Source organism: Coenobita brevimanus, chromosome 65, assembly GCF_032717465.1.
Source record: "Coenobita brevimanus isolate Jiangsu-jjx chromosome 65, ASM3271746v2, whole genome shotgun sequence".
Classification (NCBI taxonomy): Eukaryota; Metazoa; Arthropoda; class Malacostraca; order Decapoda; family Coenobitidae; genus Coenobita; species Coenobita brevimanus.
In genome coordinates, this window is record NC_137018.1 from 30,772,946 (window position 1) to 30,794,135 (window position 21,190).

A 21,190-nucleotide genomic window follows, 5' to 3' on the forward strand; every position below is an offset into this window, starting at 1 on the left:
CCTCCCTTCCTCACACCCACTCTGGCCGGCCTCTCAGACACTTAAAGGAATATAACTTTGCTCATAAAGAGGAAGACCGAGAGGGAGCGAGGAAGTGAAGGAAGAGGAGGAGGGGGAGGAAAACGAAAACGAACTGAAAAACAGAGGTTGGAAAAAACACTACAAAGGACACCACGTAATGAAGACGGATGGTAAAACACACAGACCAGGCCGAGGAGGAGGAAGAAGACGAGGAGGGAGGAAGAAAATGAGAAGAAGAAGAAGAAGAAGGAGGAGGAGGAGGAGGAGAGGGAAATGAAAATGGACTCAAAAGCAGAGGCTGGAAAAGAACTACACAGAGGAAACTACGTAATGAAAAAAAAAAATTGTGAAACATACAGAGCAGGACAAGGAGGAGGACGAAGAGGGAGGTAGAAAATGAGAAAGAGGAGGAATGAAAACAAGGGCAGAGGAGGAGGAGGAGACAATGGGAGAACCAGAGAAGAAAGAGGGAAGATGGGCGGGGAAGACCAGAAAGAGAAAAGAGGACGAGAACGAGACGAGGACCAGAAGGAAGGAGGAGGAAGAGGAGAGTGAGGAAAGAAGGGAAGAGGAGGATGAAAAATAGGGAAGAAGGGAGGAGAGAGAAGAAAAGAATGTGGGAACAGGATAAGAAGAATGAGGGAAGAACACGACTTAGGGAGAAACACGAGGAATGAGGAGAGTGAACGGAGGAAGGTAAGAAGGAGGTAAGACGGGGACAGAAGGAAGAGTTGACGAAAGAGGGGGTAAGGGAGGAGAGTGAGATGGAGGCAAAGGAGGTAGAGGTAAAAGCAACGGCGAAGGAAGGGGAGGAGGAGAAAAAGAATGAAGCGATGAAAGGGGAGGAAGGGAAGAAGTCAGACTATGTAACTAGGGAACAGAAGGCGTGAAAGGAGGAGACGAGGAAGGGAAAGAAGAAACGTGGAGACGAAGGAGGATGTGGAAGAGGAGGAGGTACGGGAAATGAAGGAAAATGAAGAGTAGAGAAGGTGAGGAGGGGGACACGGAGAGGAGGAAGAGAGGGAGAGGATGAGGAAGAGAGGAGAAATGGAGGTAGAGGGGAAACGACCTAGCCAGATAAACTCGCGGGCTTCAATCTCTCTCTCTCTCTCTCTCTCTCATAGCAACACCCAGGCATCCTTCGTCCATTCTGTGTACTGTACCACCATCCTGAAAATACTGCAACACCTATGAAACAAGTGAGTGGATAGCCTAAGCTGCAGAAAGTAATCCACACCTCAGCGTCACTCCTGTTCGTCCACCTAACTTGGTAGAACTCTTCGTCTTCTGCGGTTTCTTTTATGTAGTTCAGTGATAGAATAAGGCAATGCAATACTAAGGCTATACATTCTTTCCCCTGCAATTTTTTTTCTATAAACTTGCTCCATAAATCCTTCCTACAGCTCAGCTTTCAAGACGGAGAGATGGCAATTTTAAGCCAATTTCAAGAGAATAGTACGTCGTATAAACTTCTCTGATGATTAAGTTTTCTCTGCATAAGAACAGTATTGCCAGGTTATCATCAAGACTAATGGGTTAAATTCAATAAACAAGTTAGATACCTTCCAATACAATCTCAGGCCTGACTCTGAGCGTATTCAGCTTTATTAAGTTCTCTCTCTCTCTCTCTGTTTACAAACGAACATAATTGTCAAAAATGTAATAATTTTAATATTACAAAGTAACTATGAAAACAAACAAAAATAATAACTAGAGGGGCACTCAGTGGAGCGCATCTCTCCGACAAGGGCAACGCAATTTCCAAACAGCTCTTCATTATGGGTTAGGATCTCTCATAACTGATTAGGGTTTCGCGAAAAATGTTTTCAGGATCCAGATTCTGTAATACGATTTGAATCGGTCCCAAAAGTTGATCGACTGTTCCCTGGGACATGGGCTACCTACCTATCTATCTTTATACCTAGGCTGCTTCCCCCAAAGAACGGGAGGTAGCTGACAGGACGACACACTCCCAATTCACTCATCCACACACACACATTCATTCGCATCTTAGCCCCATGGGGAGATGGGAGAGATCCTCACCGCACCACACCACACGAGGGCCAACTATGCAGTGCAATAAGCGACATCCGCAGCACGACCCGACAGCAGAGCTGGTTTACCCCTGCCACATCATAATGGCTATCTACCAACCAAATTTGGTCTAAATATCTCTTTTTGGTTTTTGAGTACTCCTGCTAACAGACAAACTAACAAACATCGGTCCCAATAGTTAATCGATTGTTCCCTGGGACATAGGCTAAATTTGGTTCAAATCTCTCTTTTTGTTTTTGAGTAATCCTGCTAACAGACTAACAAACAAAGAAACAGGGGTGAAAACATACACTCCTTGTCGGAGAGAATCAACGGGAAACATTCATATTTGTTTACTCACAATCAGGTGTTCAAGCGTGGGTCCACCAGCAGACTCACTCACTCACTCACCTGTAAGAGAAGTAGGAAGGATTAATTAGTAACCTGCTCAAGATATGGTGGGGGTTTCAGAGACAATAATACTTTCTTCATATCCCAAGACCGTGAACGTTTCCAAAAGTGGATATAGCTTCTTGTGATAATATATGGGAATAAGAAGTTGGTATTTGTTAAATGAGAGGAAATTAATAATACTCAAGTAAACATTAGAAAGGTTAATACTAGGGAAACAATGTGACCTCAGTGATGATAATACCCACGTATACAGTAATTCCTAATTCCTCGTTGGTACTGCATGGGAGGAAGAGGGTTAATACTCAACACACACAGGAAAGCAGACGATTTTATGCAGACATCCATGCCACTGATATAGTCGATTGTGGCAGTTTTTAACCCTCGCGAGTCAGAGTTCTTCCGAAGTTGAAAGAAATCGTTTGGGGGTAGTAGGAACAAAACAGGGGACTTAAAAAAGAATGGGGTGAACTAATGACAATAATAACAATAATGATAATAAAAATAATAATAGAACGGTAGACCCAGAGGAGGCAGCAACGGTAACTGAGTGCGGCGTAAAATTAGCATAGAAATGTGGTAGTTGTAGTAGTTGTGGTGATATGTATGCTAATGTATTACTCCCTGCCGTAACAACCAAGGGAGGGATGAATGAGACTTTTATCCCAGAAACTCTGCAATGTTCACAGCATAATGCAACTTCCAATATTTACAGCATCAGTTGGAGAAAATTGGCCCCGGCGAGACCATGACAAATATACCAAAGAATAAGGAAAGTTAAATTACTTTTGTATTCTATCGTCGAAATACTGTCTTCATTCTGTATTACCTCTATTAATTTACACACACACACACACACACACACATATATATATATATATATATATATATATATATATATATATATATATATATATATATATATATATATATATATATATAGATGTATACGCCGGTAATTACGTATTTAAGAAAAAAAAATGGCCCATCGAGACCATGACATAAGCTAAAGAACATGTAAAAAAATAAACTGCTTTTGTATTCCACCGTCGTATTATATACGACATTTTTTTTTGTACTCCACTGTCGTATAAGACTTTTTTTTTTCCCTCCATTACATCGACACAGTTTCAGAAACTGGTCCTACTTGGACCCTGATAAATATAAAGGAATTTCAACTACTTCTATATTCCACTGTACAGCACCGTCTCGCATTGCACTGACGACATATTTGGACTTGTTTCATTATACAGGTTCACAGTAAAATAAAAATTACCATAACAAAAGTATGACACACATGCCAAGAAAATGAGTTAAATTGCTTGCATATTCCACTATCGAAACACTGCTTTCGGTATGATATATATATATATATATATATATATATATATATATATATATATATATATATATATATATACCAAATTCTTCAGTACGATTATGTCATTTTGTTATTAAACATTCACTACTGCCAGATGATTTTATTACAGTAAGGACATCTCTTGCTGAACAGGCTCCTGGAAAGTGTTTCGAACTCCTTCATTCTTTTGGGCCTTCAAGCTGGCAGCGGCAAGAATGAAATGAACATCGTAGTGAAAACGTTATATATTTGTCTGATTTCATTTTTACTTATATACTCATGCTCGCCAAATTTTGCCCATTCATTTTTAAATCATCCTTCTTTCATTTATATTCCAGCATTTTTTTAGCATTACTTTTGTTTGAATAATTTCCTTAGATTTAACCCTTTCAAGTACAATTATTTCATTTTTGCCATCATACGATTTTATTTGGGGGGGAATACCTCTTGTAGGGGAGAGATTTGAAGCAATGTCCACTCGATCTCTCACTCTCTCTCTCTCTCTCTCTCTCTCTCTCTTTTTTTTTTTTTTTTTTTTGGGGGGGGGGAGTTTTAAATTTTTTTTTTTTTTTTTTATGGGATATATCTGGCAACGATGACGTATTCTCTCTCTGCCTTCGCCTCCAGATTACTATTCAGTTAGAGACAATTCGAAGCTGGAGTCTTGGACCCATTTTTCACGGACTCCTTAAGTACAGGTCTTTAAGTAACACTGTTTGGCGGTGACAAGAATGATATACACAATACGTCATCTGACTGAAGGGGTTAAGGGAAACGCAGCAGTTAACTAAAGTATATTCGTAAAGGGGATACAATATATATACAAAAACATGATGAAAACCAAGGCTGCGTGGGCCTACACATGTCGGTCAGTGCATCAGCTACATGGGGCAAAATAACAATGACGTCCAGAAAGAGTTGCCACACGCCAAAACGAAATAAATGAATACCGTAAATGAAAGCAAAACAAAAAAGAATACCAAACTATACATGAAAAACACAATGAGGAATAAAACAGAATGGAAAAAAAGATATAACTATGTGCCATACGAGAAAAAAAGTAAAGACGATTTTATTTGGCGTCGGAGATACTTTTCACTCTGAGAAGGGGTTACAGCTCAGGACCCTTCGTAAACTGCATAAAATCGTCTGGTGGCAGCAAAGATGAAACTGAAGGAAAAAATAAACGAACGCGGCATCAACAAAGTCATGACAGTGGAGTACAATAGCTTGCTGGTAACACGCCTGGAAAAAAAAAAAAAAAAGTCAGTCTGATCGATAAAGCTAATATAAAACCACACCTGACTGCAAGAAGCCAAGTGTCATCACGTAAATTAAATCGTCTGCAAGAATGAAAACTATTAAAAAAAAAAAAATGCCATTTAACTCGAGGGATGAATAAGACCTAACAAAACCGAAAAAAAAAATAAAATAAAAATAAAAATAAATAAGAAAGCGTAGTCCCGGCCTGCTCTACTCCCCGCGGTAACCAAAGTGGCGTCTTCTAATGAGCTTAACTTCCTTCTATCATCTCCACGCCCCGGGCTGGGGTACTGAGGAACGAGGGAACGGGACGAAAGAGAGGATGATGAAAAGGAAGGAAGAGCGGTAAGGGGAAGTGAAGATGGAGAGAGAGAGAGAGAGAGAGAGAGTGGGGGGAGGGGAGGTAAAGGCCAAAAGGGGACAGAGGATTTACCGGATATGTGGGGGAAGAATCGGAGGAGAAGGAGGAGGAGGAGGAGGAGAAGGAAACTGTAGAGGAAAAGGAGAGGACAACTGAAGAGGAGGGTTATGGAAGGTGTTGGGTATGGGAACGGTGTGTGTGTGTGTGTGTGTGTGTGTGTGTGTGTGTGTGTGTGTGTGTGTGTGTGTGTGTGTGTGTGAGAGAGAGAGAGAGAGAGAGAGAGAGAGAGGAGGTGGGTGGTGAAAAGTACAGAGAGGGAGAGAATGAGGAGAGAACAGTGGAGGAGGGTAAAGAGAAAAGGGAGGGCGAAGAGGAGAAAGGTGAAAAAAAGATGAGAAACAGGTTGGTACAGTAGTGTTGGTAAAAGGAAGGATCAGAGAGAAGGATGAGTTACAAGTTCAAGTATTACCTCAAAAGGTCCTCCGACTCATACCATGGACGTATCACTGACGAAACTGTCAAAGTGCACGTGAGAGGAGGAAGAGAAGGAGGAGGAAGGGGGGAGGAAGCGATTGGAAGAAAGGAGGATGATGAGAAGAGGAAGGAAGATTGATGGTAGGACAGGAGGAGGAGGAGGAGGAGGAGGAGGGCGATGGAATGGCGAAAAGTGGTCAAAGGACGGATGGTAAGTGAGCACGTAGCCTACTGAAACACCTTCAAGGAAGTAATTTCCCACGGCTGTATAATACAATCGTCTGTCCTAAGCTGAAACACAACAATGAAGTCTTTATTCTTGATCAACCTTACTACTTGTTTAGCACTGTTTGCGCCCTACATTTCTTTTCAGCACAGTAAAGTACTCTACTGTTAGCCGATAAAAAAAAATGCAGTGTAATTCGCAGCCAAGGGTTAATACACATACACACAAACACACACACACACGTGCGCAGTCATGCAAAATACATACATTATTTACTTCAAATTCTCAATTCCTTGAGCCCATTTGTTTTTAATTTCGCTACTAGATGAGGGCTGTTATTATTTAATAAACTTATACTGTTTCGGTAGTGAAGGTTAAGGCTATATCTAACTTCTCAATTTAAAAAAAAAATCTAAGCTGAATATACCCGTCTAGAAGCAGCAATAATATACCAATAAACTACGCCAATTTTTACCACCTCAGCAGCTGATCTTCCATGTATTCTCTCCTCGCTAATACCAAACATTTATGCAGCTTAGGACAGTGGTGGACGGATTATGATGACCATAGGATTTTTGTCTGTACCTATCCCCTCCAGTCCGAAAGATTAATTTTTGGAAAAGCCCAGGGACAAGAGAGGGAAGTCTCTAAGTTCTTTCATTATTATACTCCAAATACCGCCAGTCGATTACGTCACAGTCAGCATGAAAGGTCTCACGAAGTTTAGGAGTTAACATCACAATAAATGATGTCACGTCGGCTACCCAAACTTTTGCAAGAAAAAAATAAATAAATACAAATAGAAGTAAACATATAAAAAAGCAGGAAAGTGCGCGTGAAGGCATGGACCAATGAGAGTGAGGTGCGGGCGGAAGGCCATCCGCCAATCAGAAGAGAGGACCAGGCCTGAGTCGGAGCCAATCAAAATCAGCCACGCTGGAAGTTTCTAGGTCGTGGGAGATAAATAGATGACCAGATAAGCGGGCAGAGAGAGAGAGAGAGAGAGAGAGAGTGTGGATTAAAAAAAAATTACTAGGCGAGTAACTGCCCAACATAGCAAGTAAAAATTCATTTATGAGAGAGAGAGAGAGAGAGAGAGAGAGAGAAATGGATTAAAGAAAATTACTGGATGAGTTACTGCTCAACAGAGCTAGTGAAAATTCATTTATGAGAGAGAGAGAGAGAGAGAGAGAGAGAGAGATGGCCGTCAGATACAGCACACGCCTCGGCCCTCCCCTCCAAAAAAAAAAAAAGAATAAAAACCCTTCACCTAGTTTTCTAATACACCATTTTTTATGCCATCTAATCAACGATATAAAAGGGGGTACAAAAGGAGTTCGGGGAGGTAAAAAAAAAATACCCTCAGATTCGAACTCTAATGATAAAAAAAAAAAAGACAAAGCAAAGAAAAAAGCCTATCAAGTCAATCTCTTTATGGCCGGAGGAAAAAAATATTAAAACATATCAGCTCAGAAGAGAGAAAAAAAAATATCTGTGAATGGATCTGGTTCTAAAAATACAGCTCATCTAATTTACCTTTCGATATTACACTAGTTAATATTCCGGCAGTTTTACGCTGTTCATATCGTTAGTGAAGTTAGGTCGCAGGGGAGGGGAGGGAGAGGGGGAAGAGAGAGGGACAGGAAGTAGGACGAGGAGGGTGTGAGGGTGAAGGGGAAGGGAGAGGGAAAACAGTAATCAAAACAAGGGACGGGCTGCAGCAGGAGAGGGGAGAGGGTAGAAGGGTTGGGGAGGAAGAGAGAAGAACTGGAGCGGGAAGGGCAGACGGGGAGGTGAGGGGAAGGGTTGGTGGGGCAGAAGAAAGTACAGCAAACAGTAACAGATCTGTTGGTCCTTGCTGTTTGTTATAAGACAGGTTGTAAATGGCGTAATTACCGTACTACATGGGTCAAAGAAAACGATAGGAGAGCAGGAAGGCTAGAGGGGGGAAGCGAAGAAAAGGACAGGGAAGCAGGAAAGCTAGAGGGGGGAAGGGAAGGTGACGACAAGGGCAAGAAGGGAGGGTTAACGGGAGGAGCAATGGATGGGGAGGGGTGCAAAAAGGGAAGGGGCAAAGGTAGGCAAGGAAAAGGCTGAAGAGGGTGAGGAGGAAGGGGATGGAAGAGAGCGTTGAAGAGTGGCAGGGAGAAGGGGAGAAGTATAGTTACAGAAGGAGAATAGGGAGGGGAGGGAAGGACTGAAGAGAAACAAGGGGAATGAAAGAAGGGTGTTATAAGATGGGTGAAAGGAAAGGTAATAGAGATGCAAGAGGAAGAAGGGGAAGGAAAAGGGAGCACTGAAAAGGAGGTTGACTGGAGATCAAAATAGAAGAGCAGGAAGAAGATGAAAAGGGAAAGTATGGGAGGGCGAGAGGAAAGGAAGGGGAACTGTGAGGGGGTAAAGGTAAGTGCAAATTTAAGGGGGAGGGGATAGGAACGGGAAGAGAGGGGGGGGGGAATGTGATGTGGAGATGGAAAGGGAATGTGGAGATGGAAAGAGAGGGATAAGGAATGCACGTGAGAGAGAGAAATATGGGCAAGGTGGATTGAAAGGGAAGGAGGTGGGGGAGAGAGGGGAACTGTAAAGTACCTGACATAACGCCCCAATCAAGCTAGTACCTGAACCTAAGTGAAGAATTGGGCAGCATGAGGGGAAGGGTGGATTATGCTGATGAGTCCTTACTAATGAAAACCGGAATCGAAAATACGAGACGAAAATCCTGATCAACTGCCTGGGGAACGAAAAAATGCGTATCAATATATCAATAAAATGAGCTGTATGATAAAAAAACTGATGTATCTTTCAAAGAGGGACGGAAAGCCTAACATGTGTGTAGTTCTGATTATTTCAAACCAAAATTTATGACGAACTAAAAATACAGCGCAACACTAATACAGCTGAAAAAATAAAGTGATGTTTGTAGCCGCAGTAAACAGAATACATTTACGTTGGTGCTTACAGTAGGGCTTTAATTCCAGAAAATAAAACGATCAGTGAATAAACACAAATAATAAACATAAAAAAAAAATACAATGCAAGGGCTAATAATAAAAATCTGCCCCTGGCTTAGAGAGAGAGAGAGAGAGAGAGAGAGAGAGAGAGGTAAATTAAGCGCTGTCAACAAGCCCTGTAATAAAGCACTCTCTGTATTATACTACTTTCCCAGCACTGTTAAATACTACTACTACTGATAATAATAATAACAAATGATACTACTACTAAAACCGAAAGTAAACACTAATACATAACAATATTTCTCTTATCTCTCCTACTACTACCACTACTTCTATGACCTACAGATTCTACTACTACTGATAATAATAATAATATTAATAATGAACGAAGAGAAACTATGTGACTTACAAACGAACCCTGGGAGACATACTTACGGCCGATGAACTACGGCTAAAAATAAGAACAAGACAAAAGTTAGGATTTAGAAGCACACCCACCCCGGCCTGGTGATTACCCTGGTCGTAGTGGAAGGGGTCGTATCTGCGCTCGTACCATGCTCGGAACTACCCTGTGTTCATGTTACGGCCGTTACTGGAGGTCGTAGCAGGAGTGATGGGATAGCGGTAATTTAGTCTGCTGGCCTAATGAAATCTTGTTCCCCTTAGCAGTGTGGGTCATGCAACAGTCCTACTCAGCCTTCTACCCGTCCTACTAACCGCTGTACTGGTCCTTACAATATACTCCAGAATTACTTACCTGTTCTTTACCTACCTGTCAGATTATTTTTTACTGGTCAAATCACCCACCAAGTCATCTTCCAACTATATTGTCGACCACAAACCAATCCATTCACCTAAAACTCATCCCATTCAAGTCCTTTCAATCTATACCTCAAAATTACCTACGCTATCCTTCCTTTAACTGCCACATGCCCCTTTTGCTCGTCCCATACTCGTCCCAACAGGCGTGAGTAAGCCGGCCTTTACAATGCATACATACCTACATACTACGTGCACATACCTGGCTGCAGGCCGTTATGGTGGGTGTTGCTGTGTTGCTACGTCCTGACCAGTCCGTCAAGTTAGCCAAACCATCCAAAGCAAGAACCCTTCAATGGCTCGGAGTGATAGTGGGGGTCATGGGGTCTTCAGCACGTCTCACATAAGCTTTTACTCGTCTCATTAAAATTACTTATTTATTCTTCCCATACCAGTCCAATTACCATTCTAATTCACCAAGGCCACAACTCGTCCTTACCTGGGGGCTGGCCGTTCATGGTGGGTGTTGGTGCTGCTATGGGTGCCGACCAGTCCGTGAAGTTAGCCACACTGTCCACAGAGCACGACCCCCCCAGCGCCCCGAAAACATAGCTCGTGGTGGTCGTAGTGGTCGTGGCGGCGGAGGGGTCGTTGTGGGTGGTGGTGACGGTGGAGGAAGGGTCGTTGGCAGTCGGGGCGGAGGTGGGGGTGACGACTGGTGGGGGGGCAGTGGAGGAGGTGAGCGGGGCTGTCTCCTCCATGGCCAGCTTGTCGTCTAGTACGTGGTTCATCATCATCTTGCCGGGTTATACGGGCAGGGCGTGGGATTGAAGTTTTTTCTGGGATTCTGTTGGGGTGTGGCAGTTTTCTCTCGGTTTCGTGGAGTTCTATTGGGGTTTCTGTTGGTTTCTAAGGCTGTGGTAACTTACTGACTTACGTGGACTTAAAATTTGTGGGGCTAGAATCGATTGTGTTGCAGTGAAATTCGAGGGTGGGAAGGTCCAAAAAATCGAGGAACTGTGTATGACGTTACTATCCAAGGCGAGGCTACAGTGAGGTTTATTGGGGCTGCAGTATAGATGAAGGGTATGTCGTGAGCCTTGCGTGGTTGATTACGGTAAAGTAAGTGATATTACATAGTCTTGTGAGTGGCGTTAGTCTATTTCTTTGTATGGGGTTTAGTTGTACTGGTGTTACAGTGGGGTTGGTAAAGTTAAAGTCACAGTGACGTTACGGAGACGACGTAGTAGCGTTACAAAGCTGCACTACAGTGGCGTCCAGTTATAAGTTACAGCATACGGTGGTGGAACAACCACCAAGCGAGGTATAGCGACGGGTTACAAAGACGCACATACAATGGCTACAGTACTGAGGCCTTATAGAATTATGTAACAGTGGTAACAACAGTACAGCATTACAGAATGGGGCACTGACACTATACTTGATCGACGTGACAATTTCTGTTCGCTCGTCTATGGTTACGAAGGCTACTGAGTTTGTGCTAAGTTACAGTACATCAGTATCTAAGAACATTGAGTTACCCAGCAAGAACAGGTTAACACGCTTTTATATTACAGCAGAAACGTAGAAACAATTGTACTCTCATATCATAACAGTCACGATCTCCAATGTACCAGGTTTTCTTCTCAAGGTCTTTCCAATTGCAAAATTTTCTCTCAAGGTCTTTTCAGTTAAAATATTTTCTCTTGTAATACTTCAGGGATCCGATACTGAATTCCGCAATCCAGTTCAGTAATACATCCACAATATACAGGGGGGGGGGGCGTTCTCTTATTCTGACCTCATTTGACTACAGAAAGACTCGAACCGGTGCGATGAGACTTCGAATCACCTGTCTGTAGGAATCAATAATATTTCATACTTGTGAAAGAACTAAAAAGAATGATTACGAGATGCTACAAATGAGCTTCGGAACGTTGCAATCGTGTTCAAAGCTCTACAATTAGTTTCAATGCAATACAATAAGTTTCGAAACGCTAATACTACAGCTTCAGACTGCATATATATATAGTCTCACGAAGTGCTACACTAACTTTAGTACTAAACTTTTATAATACTCAGAAATTTGTAACAGTAAGATTCAACAATTTTTAATAAGCCTCAAGTTATTCTACAGCAACTTTCAGTATCAAGCCTCAAAACCCTTACAATGCAGTTTCGATTTATGCTACAGTAAGTTTCACAGGTATCCCATCAACGTCCGAACACTACAGTAAAGGCTTTGAAACGCCTCATGAACTTCCAGGGACGTTAAGCGGACCAGTCTCCGAACCTGGGAATCTCCTTTTCCGAAACGATGGGTTGGGTTTTCGGTTATTGAATCAAACGTTTCCTGACTTCATTGTCGGGAGGAAAATAAACACGCCCACACAATTTCTATTCCTAGCCGTTCGGAGTGTCTTAATTTATTTTGACCTGTGTTCCCATTAAGTGTAGCAGTTCAAAAAGACAACTGTTTCGAAATTCCTACACAATTCCTATTACTACTTCAAAGTATCTTGGTGGATTTGTTCCGTGTACGAATCCACCGCAGTAGGTCCTAACAGAAACTGTTTCGGAATTCTTGTCCGTCCAAATCACAAAATTCAAACTGGTATACGCATACCAATCACTAATATGTCCATCGAAATATTTAATCATTAATCAAAATAGCTTCCAAATATCAAATCTCTAGGGTCAAAATATAGTCATCTTCATAACACATAACAATCAGGTACCACACTACACAACCGAGATGTCTTACGACCTAGTTCATTAAATCTTCCGTCTTCCCAATTTTACACAAAAAGGTTTTATTACTTCTGATTTTGTCCTTCGGTCTTTTAAACCAAAATATCAGGTATTTAATAAACAAACTCTTCCCTTTATTTATTTTTGATCTTCCGACAAATGATGTCCTCGGAATTCTTCTGAACTCAGTATTTTCAGTTCTTTGCCCAGTACGTCCTCGACTGTTATTCAGTATTCTCTCTTCTCATCCCACGAAAATGTCCTCGAAAATTAGTATACACAACTGTCTCCAATCAGATGAAAATATCCTGTGATATACACATTTTTTACAGAAAAAAACACCTTCTTCCAGTTCCTAACAAAATGTCTTCAGTTATTTATTTACTTATTTATTTTTTTAAATAATCGACGTCATCTATCTTTTTTTATACATGTCACCTTCTTCAAATCTAATCAAAATGTTTGCAGTTTTTCTTTCTGTATATTATATCCTCCGATTTCTGTTCTTTGCACTCGATCTTCTCTCTCTTCACCCAATTTAACCAAAATATCTTCAGTTATTCTCTGCAATATACCTCTTCAGACATTATTCTTTACATCTAATCTTCTCTCTCACTCCGCCCAATCCGACAAAACGAAGGCTCCACTCCAGCCCCGCCCCAGCCAGCCAGCCACTTCGGTCCCCCACCCTCCACCGCCGAACCAAGCGCCGGCCCGAATATGCACCAGCGCCCAACAAGTATTGAGCACGATCAGAAACAGATTCGAGAAGGCTTGCAGTTTTCGATATTATTTTTCCTCTCTTCAAAACCTTGCTGTAGGTTCTCTATTTTCCTGGACTTCTTTTCCCTTTCCTCCTGGAATGATTTTATTTACATATTTCTGCTTGAATTCACGGTAAACAGAGCGAGCAGCACGCGTGGGGTTGTTTACGATGTGTTGTTGTTGCTAGTCTTGTTTGCTGTTGTTAACGCTTTGCTTATGTCTGGCCTGGAATAAAGAAAGGATTAGCAACAAAATTTTTATAATACATCCACATATTTTGCATAAGCTTTCTATGTCCTTTTTGGTCAGTCTTTCAAGATCTTAGTTCAAATTATTTTTCATGTTTTTCTTTTTTGCCAGTCCATTACATGCCAGCACTATGCTCATATTCCTGCATTTTTTCATTGACTTTCCAACTGTTCTTTTCTCACCAGCGGTTTGCTCATGCCTGTGACGCAAAATTCAACGAACTGATTTCACCTAACAAGATAAAAATATAGGTCAATCTGAAATGCAGTACATATAAAGTTACACTAACAAATTCACAATAAAGCACACGCAATACGATGCCACTTCTCTCAATCCAGTATGATCTCGTCCAGTCGCACAGGATCTCGCGAAGTAACGCAAGATCTCATCAAACCACACACAGTCTCGCGAGAGCTCTTCAAACCACACGAAATCTCGCTAAACTACGCAGTATCTCGCCAAACCACGGACGCTCTCGCCCTGTATCTCGTGGTCTCATCCAACCATGCAATATCTCGCATTATTCCACAAGTTCCCCAAATCTTGATGTAAGCTGATTAATACACTGTCACCTGCCTCTGTGTGTGTGTGTGTGTGTGTGTGTGTGTGTGTGTGTGTGTGTGTGTGTGTGTGTGTGTGTGTGTGTGTGTGTGTGTGTGTGTGTGTGTGTGTGTGTGTGTGTGTGTGTGTGTGTGTGTGTGTGTGTGCGCTTTGGAGGGACCACTGGGGTGGCACCATGGGGGATGGCCATCTGGGGTCTCACCCTACCTAAAACGTGCAAAACTTTGTGTTCCTGGGTATAAGACAATGGCCGCGCATTATGGTTTGGGCTGCGACCTGGCCCACGCAGAGATCTACCAATATGAAAATTTTCCCTTCCCTGACACATCCCCATTCGGTTATTCCCCATTCCTCAAAAAGGTACAGCAACAAGCTAAGTATGTAAATGACTGACAGTTGGCGAAAAGCACTGCATTTGGTCGGTAAGGCGAGCACGGCAAAAATACACAAACAAAAAAATATATACCATTTTTACCTATGCACCAAGGCGCGCTAAACAATACCCCTGTGTGTGTGTGTGTGTGTGTGTGTGTGTGTGTGTGTGTGTGTGTGTGTGTGTGTGTGTGTGTGTGTGTGTGTGTTTAAGAGGGAGAGAGAGAGGGGGGAGGGGACGGACTCTGTGAATCAGGCAATATCAAGGCAAATCTAGCAATAGCGCTCCAAGGGGCCAACACAACGCGATAATCTTGTTTACTGTGTCTTGAAACAGATGGGAATGGGGTGGGGGGGGGGGAAGGAAGGAAGGTGAGAAGGGAAGGAAGAAAGGTACAAAGGGAGGGAGAAATGGCGAGATGGACAATGCATATACAAACATAAAAGTATATATATATATATATATATATATATATATATATATATATATATATATATATATATATATATGCATATATAATATAAGTATTAATATATATATATAGCATATATATACTAATATAAAAGTATTAATATATATATATAGCATATGCATATACTAATATAAAAGTATTAATATATATATATATATATATATATATATATATATATATATATATATATATATACCATATGCATAGACTAATATAAAAATATAAATATATATACTGTACATATAATATATATACATATATGCATACATAAACATATATGTCTATGTGCAAGTGTTCACACACACACACATATTATATATATATATATATATAGAGAGAGAGAGAGAGAGAGAGAGAGAGAGAGAGAGAGATTGAATGTATAAAGGGCATGGATCAGAAAGGAAAGGAAAGCAAGATGCGAGGCGAGATGAGATGGAGGACGGAAGAAATGTAAGAAAAGAAAATTTTAGAGATGAGAAGAGGAAACAAGAAGGAATAAGGGAGGAAGAGAGAGGAAGGAAGGTTTAATGTGGCAGGGTACGGAAAGGAGACACAGAAATTAATGGACTGAGAGAGAATGAGGGAAGGAAGGAGAAGAAGTGGAAATGATGATGATGATAACGGAAGGATAGGTACGAAGAGAGAAAGAGATGGAAGGAGGAGGAGGAGGAAGGAAAAACGGGGGTGGGGGAGGGGGGAGGGACTGGGGGCCTTGGTACAATCATCAAACGGAGAAAAATGGGTCACGCTCGTTTTGTGCCGAGAGAGAGAGAGAGAGAGAGAGAGAGAGAGAGAGAGAGAGAGAGAGAGAGAGAGAGACCTAGTGATAAGGGGTGAGAGACACTGCTAACGTGAATCAAAGGTATAAAACCCTGGCTGTGGATGACATGTAAAGCAGATGGAGATAGTGTGTCCTGTGATTTCCCCTGCATGTATTCCCAATCCGCCAGTTAATGATAATATTTATTTACACGAACTCTTGCCACACACATACATTTCCAATACAGCACTAAACTTTACATTCAGGAGAGAGAGAGAGAGAGAGAGAGAGAGAGGAGAGGGGGAGGCGGGAAAGGCAGGAGCACTTAAGCAAATCACAAACCTTTAAACGACCACTCACAAAACACACACACACACACACACACACACACACACACACACACAAAATTACATTCACAATCGCACACAAACAGGCAGACAAACACATATGAATCCTCGCCTAAACAATGAAGAATATCGACGAACCAAGAAAACAAGGAAAAATGATGGAGAAAGTGAGACAGGAAGAGACAGGACGGAGGAAGAAAGAGGGGAAAACACATGAGAGAGAGAGAGAGAAAGAGAGAGAGAGAGAAAGAGAGAGAGAGAGAAAGAGAGAGAGAGAGAGAGAGAGAGAGGTGGGGAGTAAAACCCGGAATAAAACAAGGGGGGTGGAAGATGCCCAGGGGTGAAAAACTCCATTTTCTTCGTTCGCCGGCGCCATAAATTTTGTTTTGTGAAAGGAGGAAGGGGGAGGGAGGGAGGGAGGGAGGGAGGGAGGGAGGGAGAGAGAGAGAGAGAGAGAGAGAGAGAGAGAGAGACAGACAGACAGACAGACAGACAGACAGACTGTGAATGGAGAGAAAGAAATGAGTGAGGAGGGAAATGAAATGACGGAAAAAATGAGGGAGGAACGAAGCTGGGAGAGGGAAAATGGAGAGAAATGGGAGAAAGGCGAGGAAGAGGGGTAGTAACTGAAGGGAGGAAGGGTGGGGGGTAGAAAGGAGAGAACACCGACTAAGATGGACAGGAGTCAAGGACCGGGAGCGAGGAAAATACAGAGAGTAATGACGAAAATAAGAAAAAAACCAAAGCCAAAGCATTCGCCCACGGATGCGTATCGCCCGTCATCACTAATAAACTACATCAGAGATTCTCTGGCAACCGGAGGCATATCACTGCAGCTTCGTCAAAATAAAAACAGTTCTCAGGATTTCGTTGTTTACTGCTATTAAGTTAAATATCACGCTAGCATTCATAAGCCTGAAGTCTGGGGTATCTGGTTCGTGAAGATCATTGAGTGTAACAGGCCTTTGAAGAATTTCTAGTGGTTACCATTCAAACAGTCGCTTTCTTCATTGAGGGTAGGGATGAAAATGGTAACTTAAGAGTATACAGTATTTCTTGCAAAATCTTGATGCAATCGAAGGCATATCATCGCAGCTTCTCCAAAATTATTAACAAACAAGCCATATATCCCGGGATACTGCTCTTAGTTTGGATACAATTCGCCCACTTGATTCGGAGAAATTTTGGTAATAGCCACACACACACACACACACACACACACACACACACACACACACACACACACACAGGCGATTACTGTACATTATCGCCTCACTAGGCGGGCGATAAAAAGGAGAGAGAGAGAGAGAGAGAGAGAGAGAGAGAGAGAGAGAGAGAGAGAGAGAGAGAGAGAGAATTAAGACAAATAGTAAAAAGTACGAGGCAGAAAAAACTAATCCTTCAAGACAATAACTTTTTTTTTTTCTTGATTCCTGGTTATATTCAGCTAAGGAGAACCTCGTATATACTGCTGCATGTATAATCCACGGCACTGAAGACGCCTTCATGTGGTGACACCTATATAGCCGGGTGCTTCGACTGCCTGGTTGTACAAACGTCCCTCAGCTACTGCCCTATCCCCAGGAAGGAAGATGGTGGACTGCTGAAGAGGGGCAGATTAAGCCTTCAGTCCACAATGTTCAACTATCAGATAAGACTAGTGGGGCCAAAACAAAAATAATCTTAACTGTGGCAATCAACATATAACAAAGTCCAATAAGGTCTATGTAACTCTAAAACCCTCAGTTCAAACAGTCTCATATGCTAACCAAAATAGTCTGACGGAAGCAAAAATAAATAAATAAGTCAATAAATAAAAACTAAAGTCATCCTACGGCTAGTGTTAAGCGAGAAAGGAAGAGAAGAAGGGAAACGATAACTGAGAATAAATAAAAGATTATCAGAGAAACGCTGATAAACACAAAGATAAAAAGAACGGTAGGCAAAGAGTGAAGTGAGAGAAGATAAGGAAGGGAAAATGAGGATGTGGGGGAGAGAGGGACAGAATAGTAGAGAAATGAAGGAAGAGGAGGGAAGAACAGAATGTGGATGAGAAGGAAAGAAGGAAGGGAAACAGAGGAGATGGACAAGGAGGAAGGAAGAAAGAGGTCCACCTAATGGAAGAGAAGGAGAAGGAAAGATGGACATAGAGAAGAGGAAAACGTGGAAGAAGGAAGAGGAACAGGAGGAGGAGAGTATACGGAGGAGGAGTAAGGGAAAAATGGATGAAAGGATGGAAGGGAGGGAGAATGTAAGTAGGTGGGCAAGAACGAAACGGAAGAGTGGCAGGAGTTTAATGGACTGAGAGAGATGAGAAGGAGGAAGTGGACGAGGGAGGAGGAGGAGAAGGTAGAGGGAGCAGGAGGAGGAGGTGGTAGAGGGAGGAGGAGGAGGAGGTGGTAGAGGGAGGAGGAGGAGGAGGTGGTAGAGGGAGCAGGAGAAGGAGAGGTAGAGGGAGCAGAAGGAGAAGGTAGAGGGAGGAGGAGAAGAAGGTAGAGGGAGCAGGGTGCAGGAGAAGGTGGAGGGAGCAGGAGCAGGGGAAAGCAGAGGTAGGAGGATGAGGAAGAGGAGAAGGCAGAAGTAGGAGGAGGACCAGGAGAAGGTAAAGGTAGGAGGAGGAGGAGGAAGAGGAGAGGCAGGAGCATGAGGAAGAGGAGAAGGCAGAGGGAGAGGAGAGGCAGGAGAAGGTAAAGGAAGAGAAGAAAGTAGAGGGAGGGGGAGGAAGACGAGAATGTAGAGGGAGGAGGAGGAAGAGGAGAAGGTAGAGGGAGAGGGAGGAAGAGGGGGAGGTACTGGGAGGAATCAAAGGAGGAGGAGGAAGAGGGGAAGGTAGAGGGATGAATAGGCGGAGGGAGAGGAAGAGGAGGAGGAGGAGAAAAAATGATCCGAAACCCAAGAAAAAACAGGGAGAAAGAAAAAGGAAGGACACAGTTGAAAAAACATAATGAGGAAGTAGGAAAAAGAAAATATGGAAAGAGGAAAAAAAAAAAAAAAAGGAGAGATGATAAGACAGGGAAAACTGACGAAGGAGGAGGAAAGGGGAGTAAAGAAGGGAAGAAAAAATGAAAAAAGGAGGAAGAAACAGACTAAAAAGGAAGGAGGGGATGGAAGAGAAAGACTGAGGAAGGGAGACGAATGGGGAAAAGGAGAGGGGAAGAGAAAAGATGCAAGGACAAAACGAATGATAGAGAGAACATGAATGAAAATGAGAGAGAGAGAGAGAGAGAGAGAGAGAGAGAGAGAGAGAGAGAGAGAGAGAGAGAGAGAGAGAGAGATTGTAAAGAACGAAATGGATATACGAATTTATGGACTGAGAGAGATGTCTGGAGAGGAGAAGAGGGAACGAATGACGGAAGAAAGAAAGGACGTAAGGAAGGAAGGAGGGTAGGAAAGAAGGAAGGAAGGAAGGAAGGAAGGAAGGAGGAGGAGGAGGAGGAGGAGGAGGAGGAAGGAGGGAGGGAGGGAGGGAGGGAAGGAAGGAAGGAAGGAAGGAAGGAAGGAAGGAAGGAAGGAAGGAAGGAAGGAGGAGGAGGAGGAGGAGGTGGGAGGAAAAGACGGTACGGAAGATGGATGGAAGGAAGAATGGAAGAGAAAGGAAGGATGTAAGAGCAAGAACAGTGAGAGAGAGAGAGAGAGAGAGAGAGAGAGAGAGAGAGAGAGAGAGAGAGAGAGAGAGAGAGAGAGAGAGAGAGAGGAGAGAGAGAGAGAGAATGTTGCCTAAAGTTAAAGATTTCATTAGAGTAATATTACACACTGCAATCTGACAGTATTAGAATGGAAGGAAGGAAAGAAGGAAGGAAGGAATGGGGGAAGGAAGAAATAAGGTGGGAGGAAAGAAGGGGGGAAGGAAGAAATAAGGTAGGAGGAAAGTGAAGCTACAGGAAGAAAGATCTAAGGAAGGAATGAAATAAGGAACGTGAGGGAGAACGATATGAAGGTAAGAAATGAGGGAAAGAATGAGGGGATGAGGGAAAGGTAAGGAAAGGAAGTGGAAGGATGATTAAGAATGGGAGGGAGAAAGGGAGGGGAGAAGGCAGGTAAGGAAGAAGAAAGGAAGGGAGGGAAAGAGGAAAGAAGGCAGGGAGAAGAGGTGAAAGGACGGGAAAGAAAGATAAACAGAACGAATAATGCAAGGATGGATAGTAGGCGCTAGGGAGAAGATGATGGAGGGAGAAGGAAAACATGGTAAAAGGGTGAGAAGAATGAAAAGAAAGAGAAGAAAGTAAAAAAAAATAAAAGGAGGGGGACGGGGGAGATGCGAGGAAGGAAACAAGAATGGAAGGAAAGAAGGAATGATGAAAAGAAAGACGGAAGGGAAGGGAGGAGGAAAATGAAAGAATGAAAGAGGATGTAAAAAAATAAAGTGATTTGGTAAGAAGTCTGCCCTAAGCTGAATAAAATCGTCTGGTAACAGCAATAATTATAGAATCGTACTGGTGAGAGAGAGAGAGAGAGAGAGAGAGAGAGAGAGACTAAAACCAGCAGTGGATTATAGACTCAGGAATGCAACCACAACTACAATCAATACCAGACAATCAGAACCACCAACGCTCCACCTACCTACCACAACTACCACCACTCCACCTACCTACCACAACTACCACCACTCCACCTACCTACCACAACTACCACCACTCCACCTACCTACCACAACTACCACCACTCCACCTACCTACTACCACAACTACCAACACTCTACCTACCTACTACCACAACTACCAACACTTCACCTACCTACCACAACTACAACCACATTAGACTATAACAACCACAACTGTCTTAATACTACCACACCACTACCATTTATCGTAATTACTACTTATACTAACACAACACCACCACAACTACCAACACTTCACCTATCACACCTACCAATTTTCGCCGCAATTCACCACACTACAACAACTACAAACACTTCACCTGCCACAACCACCATTATCACACCTATCACAATTACCAACATTTCACCTACCACCATTACCAACACCCACGACTACAGGCACAATCACTGCTAACAACTACAATCAAACAGAAACACAGCCACAACTA

General features: G+C 42.6%; 1 protein-coding gene across 3 annotated transcripts in view; it reads right to left on the reverse strand.

The window, feature by feature from the left end:
- The window catches only part of kcc (solute carrier family 12 member kcc), a 1,104,173-nt gene that overhangs the window by 494,599 nt on the left and 588,384 nt on the right, over window positions 1-21,190 (reverse strand). For 2 of the 3 annotated variants that reach the window (XM_080276407.1, XM_080276406.1), the window contains exon 1: window positions 10,363-10,847. The exons of the other annotated variant lie outside the window; for it this stretch is intronic. In XM_080276407.1, the coding sequence (XP_080132533.1) occupies window positions 10,363-10,660 (298 nt within the window). In that variant the 5' untranslated portion in view covers window positions 10,661-10,847. Of the gene's footprint in view, window positions 1-10,362; window positions 10,848-21,190 lie in introns of those variants that run through there. 3 annotated transcript variants of the gene reach the window in all.